The sequence below is a fragment of the Nelusetta ayraudi genome, unplaced genomic scaffold (genome assembly GCF_046127955.1).
Source record: "Nelusetta ayraudi isolate G7.1 ecotype Tasmania unplaced genomic scaffold, CSIRO-AGI_Nayr_v1 ptg000136l, whole genome shotgun sequence".
NCBI lineage: Eukaryota > Metazoa > Chordata > Actinopteri > Tetraodontiformes > Monacanthidae > Nelusetta > Nelusetta ayraudi.
In genome coordinates, this window is record NW_027466186.1 from 3472471 (window position 1) to 3487500 (window position 15030).

The window sequence follows — 15030 nt, forward strand, 5'->3', positions numbered from 1 at the left end:
GCAGGTTGAGTTTATAGCCGTCAGAGGACCTACGGAGCAGCGCTTTTTATGACGAGACAATAAAAGAAAATAATGAATCGAATGTGTTTTGTTGACATCGCAGAGACTGGCAGTAAACCGCGTGAGGCGAGCACGTGCACAGAAGGTTGGCCGTCTGTTCCAGCGAGCCGCGGTGACACCACTTGGACACAACGTGGCCTCATCTTAAATTACATGTCATAGTTTGAATAATTTATTCAATTCGCCCCGCGATGAATTCAATTACAAGTAAACGGCACCGTGTCTCGCATTTCATAAAACCTGGTTGTAGTCACTTTTGTCGTGTCAGGATGATAGATAGATAGATAGATAGATAGATAGATAGATATCAAAATCAAGTATTTTCATTCCACGTATATCGTCGGTAACAATTAGTTTTTCCAAGTTATGCGATCGTTTTTGCTCGCTGGCGTTGAGTGACTCACAGCAGGGACTCCCACTCTTTACTCAGAAGCACTGTTATGTTTTAGGGATGGTTACAAAACACAAGCGACAAGTGCGTCTTTGGCCCTGTCTTCACTTGGTCACTTGTAACCGTTTTGGGTGATTGGATCACGAGAACGGATCTCGCAGCATCTGTTCGCACGTAGCATTAACGAATGCGTCTCGAGCATGCCATATGTGATAGCATCACCCCCCCACCCCCCACCCCCTCACCCCGCCGAACCTATGCAAATGCAACATGTGTCATTTCCGTTTTTAACGACTGGGGGCAGTAAAGCGCAAAACCACGGCGAGTTTTACATGACAGCGAATAAGAATCAACTTCCTGTTTGCGGACTATATCAAGTCACTGGTTTTAATTCTACTGCAGCTCATATGGATCCGAACGAGGAGTAACGACTGGTGGGACAGAGTGGTGACGACTTTATTTTCAGATCAACAGTGGCTGTCGCACATTTAATCACATATGTGGGGAAACTGCGACCGCTGCTCTGCTGACAAAATACGCTAATCCGGAATGAAATTTATTAGCATGCTAATAAACGAGTCTAACAAAAATGATTTGTTTTTGCTTCTTGTTTGTAACTTTATAACGACGACACCGGGAGGTGGGGCGCCGACCAAGTACGTCCACGGGAGAGGTGAGTGGAGTAGGCGGTCGTTAATGTGGACTGAGCTCGCATTCTGTTGCACGTGGTCATTTCATGCGTTTTTCGTAATCTGATCAGCAAAAAACGCATGAAATGGCCAAGTGAAAACAGGCCCTTTGTTTCGAAGACAAAAATGATCAAACTCATCAATTCAACTGGCAGCCTGATCCAATTTCAAAGAGCGCGGCATTCACATGCGTAAATCGCAGGGAAAGCCACAGGTCTGCAGGGGGAGGGGTATTAAAATGAAATATTTGGATCACAAAAATGATTTAAGCTTTGTCACACATGATGAAAGATGCGAGTTGATATTCCCAAACGTAGCATTCCACCGACGGCTGCTTTAAAGCCGTTTGCCACAATCTGCTGCTGCTGAAAAAAATATGACTGATTATCATAAATATGCATCTCACACACACACTCACACGTGCACACAATTTATATTTCATCGCTGTGTTACACAGCAGAGTATTGGAGTAATGCTAATGCGCCCGGCATTTGATAACAGGTGATCCGGCTGCGGCTCCGGCGGGACCTCACCTGCAGTGAAATGACGACGGCATTATCTTATGTGAATATTACCAGAGGAAAACAAACAGCCAGGAGTAACTCATCGAGTGACTGCCTGCGAGGGAGTCATCAGCTTCCACCGAGGAGGAAGAAGAAGAAAAAAAAACACACACGCACACGATGACTCGCCGTTCAAAACAACCAGAGTCGGCTGCAATTTCCGCTGCAGCCTCTCGATGTGAGCGCACTGTAAAGTGCTTCAGCCGCTTTTGTTGTTTGAAGTCGGCGGCGCCGGTGCACCCCGTATCTCGCTGTTTGCATCTCATCAGATTTGTTATTTACCTCATCGTTTTTTTTCCCCCCCGTCACAATTTCCATTTTTGGGGTTATTCAATTGAATAAACCCCACTTTTGAGCAAAGCAAGAGAGAGAGAGAGCGAGAAATAAGTGCACCATGCTCTTGCACTTTGTTTCCTTAAAATAATGATGATAGTAATAATGATAATAACGATAACAAAACAAGCGCTTTAGCAGAATTCCTTTTGGGCAAGTTTGTGGGTGCACACAGTGTTTAATGAATTCCAAATATGAGCGGGGAGCACTCTTAGCCCGAGGCTCAACTTTCAAAAGTCACTTATCTCCAGTCGACAGAGGTGTAAACAAAGCAAAAAAAAAAAAAAAAAATGTCCAGCCCGACCGGAGAGTAACTTGAGATAACAGAGCTGATGTTTTGCTCTTAAAATATTCACATCAAGACTGGCAGCGTGAGCAGCTTTAGCTGCAGGGACGCTTCATCAGACAACCACACGCTGAGAGTAGAGATTTAGTTATTAGTCAAACAGGTGGAGATCGGCAGATCGCATGATGACGTTGCTGGTGCAGCTGTTATTATATCAGGGTTTTGCAAAAAAAAAAATACAGCACACTTGTTCACGTCAGAGACACAAGAAGATACAGGAACCCCCTCTCATCAACTCCACACCGGGTACATCCAGATTTACATAAAGATTTTAATCCTGCAATGTCGAAACCCGACAACCTCCACAATTAAGCGCATCCGGTATTAGTTTCAAATCGGCCTTTAAGGCTTTTCAGTTGCGGCAATAATCAGGGAGCCACTGCTGCACGCCGGCACGCCGGCCAGACCACAGCTGAAGACAACAAGGTAATTGGGGAAGCAAGTGTTAAACCTGGTTGCCACTAATCTGATTAGCGTAGCTGCTGTCAGGACTGCATGGCAATTTTACTTTCAACAAAAACAACAACTGAAGTGTTTTCTTGAGAATAACAGTGTGTTTTTGCCCAACTCTCACTGACTCGGGCAGGAATTTAATTAACCACATGGCAGCTCCCAATAGAATTTCTGCTCGGTCTCTGCAGGAGCTGGAGGCTTTCGCTACCCTTCGGCCAGTTACCTTCCCCACTTCCACAAACGTTCTCTGTGGGCTCTGTGACCAGATGGACGCGGCAGACAAAAGCAGAAAACTCAGGAAACATTAGATCGCCTTAAAATCAAAATCATTTAAAATACCAGAAGCATATCCTAACTAAAAAGAATAATAAAACGTTACTGTTCAAATATAGATTTATTCTGATAATTCTCATATTTCTTTTTTTATACAAACATCTCTCTCATCTTCAAAAAATAAAACTGTTGAAAGGGATGAATTAATATTACACTGTGGCCGTTTGCCAGCATCCGCCGAGGAGTCAGAGAGCAGCCAGAGCCTCGCCATCATTGGATGCAGAAGCGGCAGAAGAAGTGTGTGTGGGGGGGGTGTCCCTCAAGGTCGACGCACAACAACACAAAGATCGCAAGTCTTTTGTCTTCCACTCCATTATTGATCTCCGGCACCTGAGTTGCACAGGAGCAAAGCTTTCAGCACTCAGAGACAGAGAGAGTTTTGCTCCACTGTGCAAAGATTTGTCGGATAAGAAAGATAATTATAGGCAATTTGAATCCCAGTCCATCCTCGTGCGATTTGACTGCTGGTGCAGCGACAACTGTGAAATACCTCATAGTTCTTTACGGGGTTTGAGGCAGTTTGTGGAAACAAAACCAGGGTGCGCAATTTGTGACCTTTGATCTCTGCTCTGCTTTGGATGAAAACCAGGCGTCTCCTCTCAATTTAGAGATGCACGACGTCACGATGTGCCAGCATTTGAGCTCAAATCTCACGTCACGCACCCGATGGTGTCAAATTTCTGTATATCACATGTCACAGACACTCCACACCAAGTACTGAGACTGAGGTGGGCGAATTGGTGTTTTTTCTTTGTTTGTTTGTTTTCTCCAGGGAACGCTGCAGGCTCAGATGAATCATTTGACACAGTGCTCCTGTTTGATTTCCTGCGTGGTGTTCAGGTGGTTGGCCAGCTCCTCCATCACGGCGTCCCGGCCGATCTGGTCGTTCCTCCTCTTCTCCATGATCACGTCCTCCAGGCTCTGGAACTCCAACACGTGGCTCTTCTTCTCGGAGAAGACGAGCTTCAGCCGGTACGGCTGCTTCCCGATGCGGATCTCGCCGCCGATCTTAAACTCCCGCTTGCCGAAGCGGCACCAGGCGGCGAAACTCTCCGAGTTCCTCCAGTAGAGCTCGCGGTCCCGCGAGCCGACGTGGTCCAGCGCGTTGCGCACGATCACTTCCGGCGGCAGCGCGCGGTACCGGTAGAGGCCGTTGACGATGCGGCCCTTCTTGCCCTGGCTGACGTCGGTCAGGAAGTTGTTCTTGATCTCGGCCCGCTGCAGGTGCACCACCTGAAAGTCGCCCACGTACACGGCCCAGTGCGGGTACTGGCCGCTGGCCACGAACTCCAGCAGGTCCCCCGGCGCGCACTTGTTGAGGAGACTCTCCGCCGAGTGCGTGGCGCCGCCGCGGCTCCGCTCGTACACGCACTCGTCCCGGTAGTGGATGGCGCACTCGAGCTCGTCCTCGGGGTCGAAAGGCTTCTCCTCGTGGTTGGCCGCCGACGGGAAGCGGTCCGGGCGATCGTCCGCCTCGTCGTCGCCGTCGTCGTTGGAGAAAATGTACGAGACGCCGATCCGCGGTCCGTCGTCGTCCGGGTCGAATCCATTCGGATCCGAAGTGGGAACCTCCGCGTAAGTCAGATGCGTGAGTTTCTCCACCTGGTTCCCCATAAAGGTGAGGGGCGTCTGTGGGGGGGGGAGCGAGCTGGAAAGCTCAGGAACAGGATCCACCTGTTCCTGGCGGGAGGAGGGAAGAAGCTGTGGGCGTCTCAACTAAATCCACAGCGGCGAAGACGGGCACCAGTAATCCATGCCCAGCGGCGCGTTTGTATCCTCCCCCAAAAAATAAAAAAATAATAATAATTGTTCGCCCGGTGTGAGCAACCTGCGTGGGGAGCAACAACAAAAACACAAAGCAGTGTTAGAGAAGGGGCGCTGATCCCGAGCGACGCCTTGTTCTGTCAGTAGTTGACGTTCCTAACAGGTGCGACCCGACACACCTGTTGGATCACAGCCTCGATCCGCGTCCAAAATAACTACAGCCGCTTCGACTCGAAGGCTTTAAAACGCCGGCTGGGTGAAGCGTCAGCTGGCACGTTTAGTAGTTCAGTGGCTGGAATTTGCCCGCTCGGTATTTAGTGTGTTTAGTTTTTGTTTGTTTTGTTTTCAGTCGCCCCCGAGGCTACAACGGAAGAAGAAGAAGCTCACCTGCCGTTCCGCTTCTAACGCGCACAACTCCGCGGCTGTCACATCGGTGAATGGAAGAAGCTCAGGCGGCCGCTCCTTCCTGTGCGGTGGGTCGCTCGGTCGGTTGGACCGGTACGCGCTCCGCTCCGCTCCGCTCTGCTCTCCAGTGCGCACCGACCGCACCGCGGAGGCTGTTGCAGTGAAACTCGACCAGGATCACACACTGCTGGCTGGGTGGTGTTGCCTTTTAAAGCGACAGCGCGCCTCCGTGCCTCGGCTTCACTTCAAAACAGCAACATGTACGTAGGAGAGGGGGGGAGACTACTATTTAACATACTGAGCTGTTGCGGAGACAGAAAAGTTTCTCCTGGCGTGGCCACGACTCACGCACGGGCGGAAATAAGTGGATACTGGAAATGACTGCAAGACTGTAGTTTTTTTGGATTTATTATATTTTAAGGGTGACCTTATACATGAAGGGCTATCACCATATCTATGACTTAGACACCAGCAAGTCTTCACCAATGTTGATATTAATAATAAACCACCCCTGCTGTTCACCACACATTACATGCAGCTTTCCCTGTGCTAATATTTTCAGTGTCTCCAGGCAGGTCAGAAATGGGATGCGATGACGTGTCAATGCCCATTCTTTACGCTTCTACTTGTGCTGTGAGATGAAGTTCTGGAAATGTACCCTTTGTGAAGTCACGGCGGGCTCTGATACTTTTCCAAAGCCAGCTACATGATGTGGGGGTGGGGGAGTTATCTTTTCACCAGACGGGAGTTCCTCCCACCTTCTGAGAGCTCCTAACCAACATTTCCAACATACATTTACATTTTAACATAGCGTCAGTTTGTTTTGCTTTTATTTGTTTTTGCTGGAGGCTGTGGACAGAGGGCTAACTGTGCTTCAGACAATCTGCATAAATAGTTTTTTTTATGATCTCACGTGGCTGCTCAACTAGAGTGTGGGTTTTTTTTGGTGGGGAAAAAGTGTTTGAAGGGCAAACATATGGTGAATTGATGCAGTTGGTTACAGTGTGGATAGATTAACATTAGTTTTGCGCCGCGGAAGGGTTGATAAGGAATATGTGAAGGCACTGCAGCTTTGATTAGAAGGGAATACTTCTCTTTTAAGAATTACTTCAAGTTGGTGTGGAAGAAGTATCTTTCAGGGAAGCTGGCTCCCGTTTCTCATTAAATTCTTTGCCTGGCTATTAAACGCTTGATAATTCGAGAGTATAAGGGCCATGTAGAAATCAGTCCTCTGTGTGAACTCTGTTGCAAGTATGTTATTTATAATGTAAGGTCACCGCTGAAGAAAGCAAATCCAATCCTGAGGTTTAAATCTTACCTTACAAGAGCTCATGATGTAATTCATGGAAACAAAGATAATTCTGTTAAATCTAAATTCTGTACATTTTTATGTCCTTCATCCTGTACAAAAACAGAAAAAAAAAACCTTTACTTGCAGTAATCCAATACTCTACCAGCCATACATTTTTATTCTATTTGAGTATATCATTGAACTTGACATTGCATCACTGTAAATAACTAGACGGATAGCCATAGTTCTATAATCAAATTAAGACTGACTTGAGTTATGTGGCTCTTTCTGTATATTAACTTTGTACTGGATTTTCCCTCCAAACGCTTCATGCTGTGCGTAGCTCTGCAGAATTGCTGAGGCATCAAAATAGCAATATATCGCGTTGCAATTAAAGAGGACTTTTTCATTCATGAAACAGGAAAATGCACAGCTGTTGCTAGCAACAGCAACATTGGGCTACATTCTCTCCTCAGGAATCCCACTGAGACCTGACGGCGAGCAACAAGCAGGGCCCTGAAAATTCAGCATCTTGTCATTACTTACACCTGGATTTTTGGAAGCTCGCCTCCCTGGCCACGCTCAGCTTTGGCACCGCGTCAGGAGGTGAAATCTAGTTAAAAACTTTCAGCTAGAAGGGAAAGTCCTCCTTGGACGATCCAAATGTTGACGCCCGCCGCGTCTCACGCAGACATTACAGTTGCTTCTTGGAGCTTTGGAGCAGATGAAGGTGAATTCTAGATCAAATGAACCAAACAGAAGGAAAACATCTGCAGGGAATTGACTGAGTCCTCCCTCCCTCCCTTAACCTAGCCAACCACCCCCCACCCCATCCCCTGCGGTACTGTCGGTCTGCAGGGGATTGTGATATTGGGGATATTTACAGCTCTGCATCCATTCCAAGAAAAAAGGCCCTAATGGCTTTGGCTGTGTTACGGTGAAAGAATGCCTCTGCAACGCTTGCGAGTGCACTTTTCACAAATTGAACCGTTGTTGTGAAATTACCTGTGACTTAACATGTTGAGTGGTAAACAGGATTAGATATGCAGAATGGCTGCTCGGAGGAAAAAGGGGAGGAGAGTGAGTCATTAGCCCAGATTATTTGCTGTCGCTACTTTTGTTTTTTTTCCGCAGGACAAAAACGCTCTTAGTGACGCGTGGAGAATTGTTTGGAGGGACGCCGTAATTAGAGATTTATAGGGGGGGGGGGCAGAGGGGCTGAGCTGATGCAAGGTTATTAAAAGATTAACTTTACCTAGCTACGTCTCAACGCTGCCTTTGTTTCGCTGTGTGGAGCAAAGCCCCCTCACACAGTGCTAAAGCAGGAAAGGGGGAAGCTTTAATTAAGTACAAGCATGCCCGCTGTGGTAAAAACAATGGTTTGTCTATGGCTCATTAGTGAAATCATACGTCCACAATCTTTCAGTGCATAATACCAACCAAGTTATGATATGTTGTAAAAAAAAAATAAAAATGAAATGCTGTGGAAAACCTTTATAGCCGTTCCCCTACACACTGCTCTCTTGTGGTTCTTTCATCTTACTGCATCACACACACGCACGCGCACACACACACATGCAAGAGACTGAGGAATTTATTTACAAAACAGTGTAAAGCTTTTATTATTTACATTCAACGAGCCCTGAATACCTAACAGAAAAAACAGCAGCAGCTGAAGCACAAACATCATTACTTCTTTCATCCTCCTCAGGGAACATGTGTCTGCGTGGGGGAAAAAAAGTAAACACTGGCTAACTTGAATAATGATGAAGTGGATTTTTAAAAAATTCGGCAACGTGTAAATGACTACGCTCATAGGAATGCAGAGCACTTTAAGTCCGATTGGCCTGTCTCTTTTGGCTCAGGATTTTTCTTCGCAGCATCTGGTCGGGAACCAGGTCGGACTCCCTCACATCTGTGTTCCCGCAGCCCACCACAGGACAGCTGGAGGACAGAGGAGGAGCGACACTTAACATTCACACAGACACGTCCAATGAGATGTAGCAGTGGCACTCCTGCAGGTTAGTGCTGTACAATATGCGGTTTTCTCCTTGCAGAACCAATGAGAATCAAGCCCCTCTTGAGTACCGCTGTCATAACCATGCGCTTGGGTTGTGCAGTGACCGCAGGACTCAAGACTCCAGTTCCTTTAGGGACGAACTGTTTATAATTTCATTCAAACATCAAAGGGCTATACTAAAGTAAACGTGAACTCAGGCAGACTGCTGGTCCCCCGCCAGCCCATCTACTTGTTTACTCCAGCAAAACCTGATTCAACTCTCCGACAGCTCGCAGAAGGAGAGCGACTTACCAGCACTTTTTCTTCTGGCTATGTTTCCTCTTGATCAGGCCCCGTATGGCTTCCGCGTCGTAGTGGTGGTTACACTTTTGGTTCTTCATCGGGTTCACCATTTCCAGCTAAGCACAGGTGCGTTATTTGAATGACTAAGAGCCACGTTAAATATTAAACAAACATTAAATATTAAATACAGCTGCTCCTTGGTGAATGAATTGCTGCAAAGTGAGAGACTCATCAGCAGGCTGAAGTGATCTACCTGTGTGAGTGGGCAAGTCAAGTTGACTTGGGAATGTGAAACAGCAAGGTCCTCGTCCAGCTCTTCCATGTTCTCTGATGACCCTTTGTTGGCAAAAAAAAACAACAACAAAACAATGAGTTTCAAAAGAGGCATCGGCAAACATCACAGCTTAATAGAGTTGAGTTCCTGATTTTCCAAAATGTCCTTCAGCTTAAAGCAGTTAAGTTTTCTGTATAGAATGATGGCATCAGAGATCTGAAGTGGAAGCAAATTTAGCCGCAACATAAACCAGCAGAGTCAGATTGAGCTACTGTGTACAAAGCTTGGAATACAACATCAGTTGCTGATTTCTCATGGGAGCCTGAGACAACCCAGACTATTTGCCCCACGTCTTTTGTCTGCACAGACATTACCTTCATTGGAACTGTTCTTGATGCTTTCTCTAAAGGCCACTACTTTTGAATGACTCTGCAAATCAGCGTCTGAGAGCCTGGCTGTTCTCTGTTCAAACTGCTCCTTCACTTTGGCTGACAGGCTGAACATGGCCTCGGGTTGCTGCGAGGTCACCTGCGGAAAAAACATTTCACTTTTATATCAACGTCGGGTCCCCGTGTAGTTCCAATTGGACAACTCAACATCAGGACCAGTGATCAGATGATGCCAGGCTGATCTGACCTCTGCCGTGACCTGCTGCACGACGTCAACAAAGTAGTTAATCTCCCTGTCCAGCTTGGCACAGTCCAGAAGCATGGCCTCCAGCTCTTTGATGGCAGGGTTCGCAACTTTATCTGCAACACAACAACTCGACAGCTTACGACAAGACGTGAAAATGTTCAAGCGCTCATTATGAAGAATGGCTCCTGCAAGACTATGATAAGAATGCAGGGTCGATCTTATGGATTCATGACCAATGAAATGGGTGCAAATGAGGATAAATGCATTGACTGCTGTTTTGCTAAGTAACATAACGTGTGCAACCAAAGTTTTATAGTTGGTGGGGGTAAAATAAGTATAACAGACAATAGCATCGGGAAATTTACTACTTTGAATTGAAGTTATACTGTAAGTACAAAGCTGTAAAAACGTCAAGCAAACTAGTTAAAAATGAACACAGTTGCAATGGAAATGTCATTTTAAGACTGAGCGCTGTTTGTGTTTTACCTTGAGCTTCCGCTAGGTCGGTCGCTACATCGGTCACTATGTCCATTCCGGTCCCCATGTCTGCCTGACATGACTTCAGGCTCAACAGTGTTCCCTGAACGGCGCTCAGAGACATAACGTCCGATAACTTTATATCTCCAGACCAGCGTGTGTAAAGCGCTTAGGCGAGCTACTAAGCGGACCAAGTTTACTTAGCCAAGATGCTAACGGCAACGTCTTCGACAGCCTCTGGACACTTTGACTTTGAATCCCGACCAATGAATGTTTAACAGTCGTTTAGCCAGTGAACCGTTTATTTTACTAATTATGTAATTGTTGAGACAGAGGAAAGGGTGAAGCGAAGTTACCAGATTCGCAAAATAGGCGCGGATGTGCCTCAAATGTGAATAACATGTAACTTCCGGTTCCGTTTTTCACAGTAAAATAAACTCACTGTAGATTAGGCTTTGTCGAAATTCTTTGACGCACGCACACATACTTTACTATACACTTACTTTCACTTGAAAGTACACAACGACAACACACTTTTCTTTTCTTTCTTTTTTAAGAACCATTGTTTTTATAAATGATAATCAATGGAGAAATGGCACATAGTGACAATGTACAATACAGTTAGCAAGTTAATTAATATGGAATTTTAAAACTTCTATCTATTTACAATCAATTATTAGTGCATTAAGACATTGATGGTGGATAGAATTTTGAAGTAAACATTTCAATATCCTTATTTCATCGATACTGCAGCACTGATGTTATCTCACAGTGGAGTTTAAATTCCATTTAGCTGCTAAACTTTTAGCGTGGTGGTGTCACAGTGACATGACTCAAGATAGCTGAAAAAAAGCAAAGCAACTATTGATGGAAAGAGTAACTTCAGTCCTCCAGACATGACAAGGGAAAATCTGTGCAGGCTGCAGTGCAAAGAGGCAAATAGGCAGAGACAGCAGAGGCAGGACCTCTTCTTGAAATGCTTCATCCAGATCTTCACAGTATTGTCCTGAATTCATCAAGAATGAAACTGGGTACATGTGCTTCGGCCACCTTGGAACAAAGAAAAATACATAATACGATATGACCATGTGCACACAAAATTGCAGGCAGACATCAAGCTTTCATAGCACGAACAGGTGACGTAAACCCTTGTAATTCACACCATTGTCAAGACGTGACTAGAAGCTATATTAAAGTGAAAGTTGGCCAACCTTCCGTGACAGTTTTGTGTATTTCACATAGTCCTCCAGGAACATCAGAGCTCCCACGACATCAGAGGGTATGTCTGGGATCTTCTGACTGTTAAAGAGATCAAATGGAAACTCAAAACATTTGTTCTGGGTTTGAATGCAAGAGGTGGCATGGCATTGAATAATACAAAGATCAAGCAAACAAAATGAGAACAAAATGTGCTTTAATCCTAAAAATAAGAAGGTAGCGTTTAAATATACTGAGAGAACTGAGGTCTTTGTACCTTGTGCATTGCTCCATGATAGAGCGGATGAACTGACCAATGAGGGCCAGGAACTGGTGTGTGTATCTGGAATGGAACTGCTTCAGAAGGGTGAGCAGGCCGAGCACCAGAGGTGGCCAGTCAACGGCGTCTGCAGCTTTCCTGCAGGTCACTCCTAGGGAAAATACTCCATGTTGGTCATGTGATCATTGCAGCATGGTGTTGCATATTCGTTGAACTCATCAAAAGAAAAGTTTCAGACTTATTCATTCCAAAATCCTTGATGTTTTCAACTTTAATTAAACTGTCTGGTTCAAGCATTTGTTTCACACAAAATTGAAACAGTCAACATTCAATTTGCATGTCCCACTGAAAGTTAGTTACTGGCCAGAGGCTAGAGTTTCAATATAGAACTTTGATGCATATGCACTAAATTAGTAGTACCTAAGCAAATAGCCTTAAACCCTTTTTGTATTAAAACAACAGCAATTTCCCTGATTGCAAAGTATATTTCCTGGGTCTACTCTTAATAAAAGAAATAAACATAAGAAAATAAAAGAAAAAAAACAACAAAAAAACCCAAATGTCTTTCTAGGCATCACAGCTCAATCCCATTACCGTTCACCAGTGTTAAAAAGCTTACCTTGGTTTTTGGTATACTGAAGTTTAGGCAGCTGAGCAATAATGAACAGGAAGTTGATGATGGGGAAGTAAGGCAGGCGCTTTGTGGTGATGTAGATCTGCGGAAAGACATATGAAATGTTTCGGAATTCATTATCTGTCAAACGACAAATCACACTGCACGAGAGGCATCATCCTAAATTGCCCAGACCTTGTTAAGCGGGTTGTGGATGCCTGCAGCCTCCAGGTGGGCAGTGATGTCATACAGAAGAGTGTTGTCCTCTTTTGGGTAGGGCAGGGTTGGATCCTGGTAGTGAGCTTCAATGTCTGCCAGCAGAGACCTGGGTGTGGTGGATTGATACTTTAGTACAACAAACATTTGAATCAGAGAACATGTAGTGGAAGAAGATTTTTTCCAACAATATGAAAATGTTTTACCTGTCTAGAATAAAATTAAGCAATGACGGACCAAGTACTCACATACGAGTAACAAAGCCATTTAGTGCAACAATTATATCGTCATGCAAATGTGACCCAGTTATGTGTGAGCGGGTGAGACCAGACTGACTTGTTGAGGTTTTCAAGAGCAGCAGCCAGGTGCTTGGAGTCGAACTTGCAGGAGTAGTTCAGCTCATGGGCAATCTGCTGTCTGAGAATCTGCATTTGACCCACCTACAATAAGAATATTTTCTTTTATCACGTTATGCTGCTGAATGGTTGAAAATAAAACAGAGGTACGGGGCAGGGGGTAAATTAAGGATGCACCCGACGACCAAGTCAACATTTTAAGATCATATATTATCAAGAGAAAGATTATATTAACAATATTAGAGAGCATCATTGCCTTGTACCTTCATGATGGACTCCAGATATGGACCCCAGATCTTTTGGGTTTTAGCCACAGCGCTGGCGTACACTTTATTGGAATTTGCTGTTTTTAAGGGGAGATAAATCACAAATGAGAAAAAAAATTCCAAAAACAGTCCAAAGACTTTGGCAAGATGTGGGATTTTCCGAATGATTACTTACACACAATGCCCTGGACGGGGTTGACAGCACTAATTAGCGCTTTAAAAACATCAACAACAGCTTTGTCCTTCAGGATGCTCCTCTGAAGCACTATCAGGAAGTTCTGAGGGAAAAGTGGTTTCCGAATATGAAAGTAAACTTAGATGTGCGCAGAAAGCGTACTAAATAAATTATATATGCGCTTTAAAGCAATAAAATAAATTAAAAAAAGACCCCTCATTAACATGTTTTTAACATTTTTCACCGTCGTATTTCTGGATTACCTGAAGCTCCTTGACGATCATGAAGCAGAGCAGGCGATCTAAGCCGTTGAGGCCAAAAGTTCCAAGAGTGTTCTGGATCTCGGAGAACAGTCTGTTGTTCGTGACCTCCTGGTGGCTCTTCAGGTCGTACCAAGTGTTCATCTGCTCAATGTAGCACGTTACCCTGTAGAAAGGACCAGCGTCTGTCATGAAAGCCCAGATAAAGCAGCGGACCTGTTCAGCAACTGTGCAATACTACATTCGTGGCGACATACTTGGGATCAGTGATCCTGAGGATTTCCCTGCACAGACGGCCGATGAAGGTGGCCGACTCGTCCACCGACGGGAACTTTGGGATGGGGATGTGGGTGGACTGGTACACACTCTGCCAGTCCTGGATCTGATTAAAGACAGGCCAAATCAATTAGCTTCCATTACTCACAATGAGATGAACGAGCAGAGCTACGCAAGTGAGTAACAAATGCACCAATGCACATTAGAGAACTGATTTCAGGGATGAGGCCACAAGTGACAAAAAGCATCTTTGCCTATGAGACTGACCTTGGCCCTGAGGAAACTGTTGCACTCCTGTTCCACGTTGTAGTTGATGATGCGGGACACTTCCTCCTGCCAGATCTTAAGGCCGTATATGCTCACATAGTCCTGGATGTACTCGAACGACCTGTAGAAACCATCCATGGTGGCGGCCATCTCCTTCAACTTGGGCATCAGTTCACTGGGCTGAGAGACACAGGAAGTGCTATTTGTCACAATTTAATTTTCAAATATCCATGGGCCCTATTGTGCAAAATTCACTCTACCAATGTTTCTAAAGCCCGTTAATGAAGTCCCCAGAAAAGACTAAATTCTTCTGTTTGTGTCCGAGTCTGTAAAACAAGCACTAAAAATACAGTTGAACTTTAAGGTAATTAATCAAGCAAGGCCACTCCGCTGGAATCCAGGATGTAAAGAGGTTGAGAAGGGGTGTAACGTGTATTTAAATGAAGGTCCTATAGAAGGAAATTTTACTTTAAACGCTGTAAATCCAACACAAACTATTTAAGTCTTTGACCAAAAAAAAATCGACCAAAAAAAGAAAATCATATGATGGGCAATGTGAGGGCTGACCTTGGCCTTAGGATTGAAGATCAGTCCCCTGTGCAGAGCATAAGCCACCCTCTTCACCAGCTCCTTCCTGATACCGTCCTCCAGAAGCTGCTTAGGATCCACCTGAAGTATCACAGTAGGTACAATTCAAATACAATTCTTTTTTTTTAGAACTGCATTGGTATAACAACACCAAACGATGGAATTTATCTATTTTTGCCACCACTAAAGCCGAAGATGCTTTATCTCATTATTACCTTA

The 15030-nt window shown here is 45.0% G+C and overlaps 3 protein-coding genes across 3 annotated transcripts in view; all 3 read right to left on the minus strand.

Annotated features, from left to right (window-relative positions):
- Positions 1-3210: 3210 nt before the first annotated feature.
- LOC142879439 (protein LRATD2-like) lies at positions 3211-4820 on the minus strand. The gene has a single exon (XM_076012754.1). It carries the CDS (start codon positions 4780-4782, stop codon positions 3964-3966), a length of 819 nt encoding a protein of 272 aa, XP_075868869.1. The 5' UTR covers positions 4783-4820; the 3' UTR covers positions 3211-3963.
- A 3401-nt stretch (positions 4821-8221) lies between these two features.
- On the minus strand, positions 8222-10696 carry nsmce2 (NSE2 SUMO ligase component of SMC5/6 complex). Its single transcript, XM_076012587.1, has 6 exons — positions 10327-10696; positions 9841-9953; positions 9579-9732; positions 9184-9266; positions 8940-9046; positions 8222-8572 (listed from the first exon to the last, which is right to left on the minus strand). Exons 1-6 carry the CDS (start codon positions 10439-10441, stop codon positions 8461-8463), a joined length of 684 nt encoding a protein of 227 aa, XP_075868702.1. The 5' UTR covers positions 10442-10696; the 3' UTR covers positions 8222-8460.
- A 182-nt stretch (positions 10697-10878) lies between these two features.
- The window catches only part of washc5 (WASH complex subunit 5), a 12211-nt gene continuing 8059 nt past the window's right edge, over positions 10879-15030 (minus strand). The window contains exons 17-29 of the mRNA XM_076012586.1: positions 15027-15030; positions 14791-14892; positions 14224-14403; positions 13938-14062; positions 13684-13846; positions 13421-13523; positions 13243-13322; positions 12960-13063; positions 12603-12732; positions 12414-12510; positions 11792-11945; positions 11529-11616; positions 10879-11367 (exon numbers count right to left, since the gene is read on the minus strand). The exon at positions 15027-15030 is cut by the window's right edge and continues 77 nt beyond it. Coding sequence (XP_075868701.1) covers positions 11311-11367; positions 11529-11616; positions 11792-11945; positions 12414-12510; positions 12603-12732; positions 12960-13063; positions 13243-13322; positions 13421-13523; positions 13684-13846; positions 13938-14062; positions 14224-14403; positions 14791-14892; positions 15027-15030 — 1387 coding nt within the window. The 3' untranslated portion in view covers positions 10879-11310. The remainder of the gene's footprint in view (positions 11368-11528; positions 11617-11791; positions 11946-12413; positions 12511-12602; positions 12733-12959; positions 13064-13242; positions 13323-13420; positions 13524-13683; positions 13847-13937; positions 14063-14223; positions 14404-14790; positions 14893-15026) is intronic.

Bases quoted from the DNA above. Each gene is read 5' to 3' on its own strand.
- LOC142879439 (XM_076012754.1), bottom strand. From the start codon at position 4,782: ATGGGGAACCAGGTGGAGAAACTCACGCATCTGACTTACGCGGAGGTT.
- nsmce2 (XM_076012587.1), bottom strand. From the start codon at position 10,441: ATGTCTCTGAGCGCCGTTCAGGGAACACTGTTGAGCCTGAAGTCATGT. The intron at 9,733-9,840 runs GTCAGATCAGCC...TTTTTTCCGCAG, and splicing joins TGCAGCAGGTCACGGCAGAG to GTGACCTCGCAGCAACCCGA. The intron at 9,267-9,578 runs GTAATGTCTGTG...TTGCCAACAAAG, and splicing joins CAAGAACAGTTCCAATGAAG to GGTCATCAGAGAACATGGAA.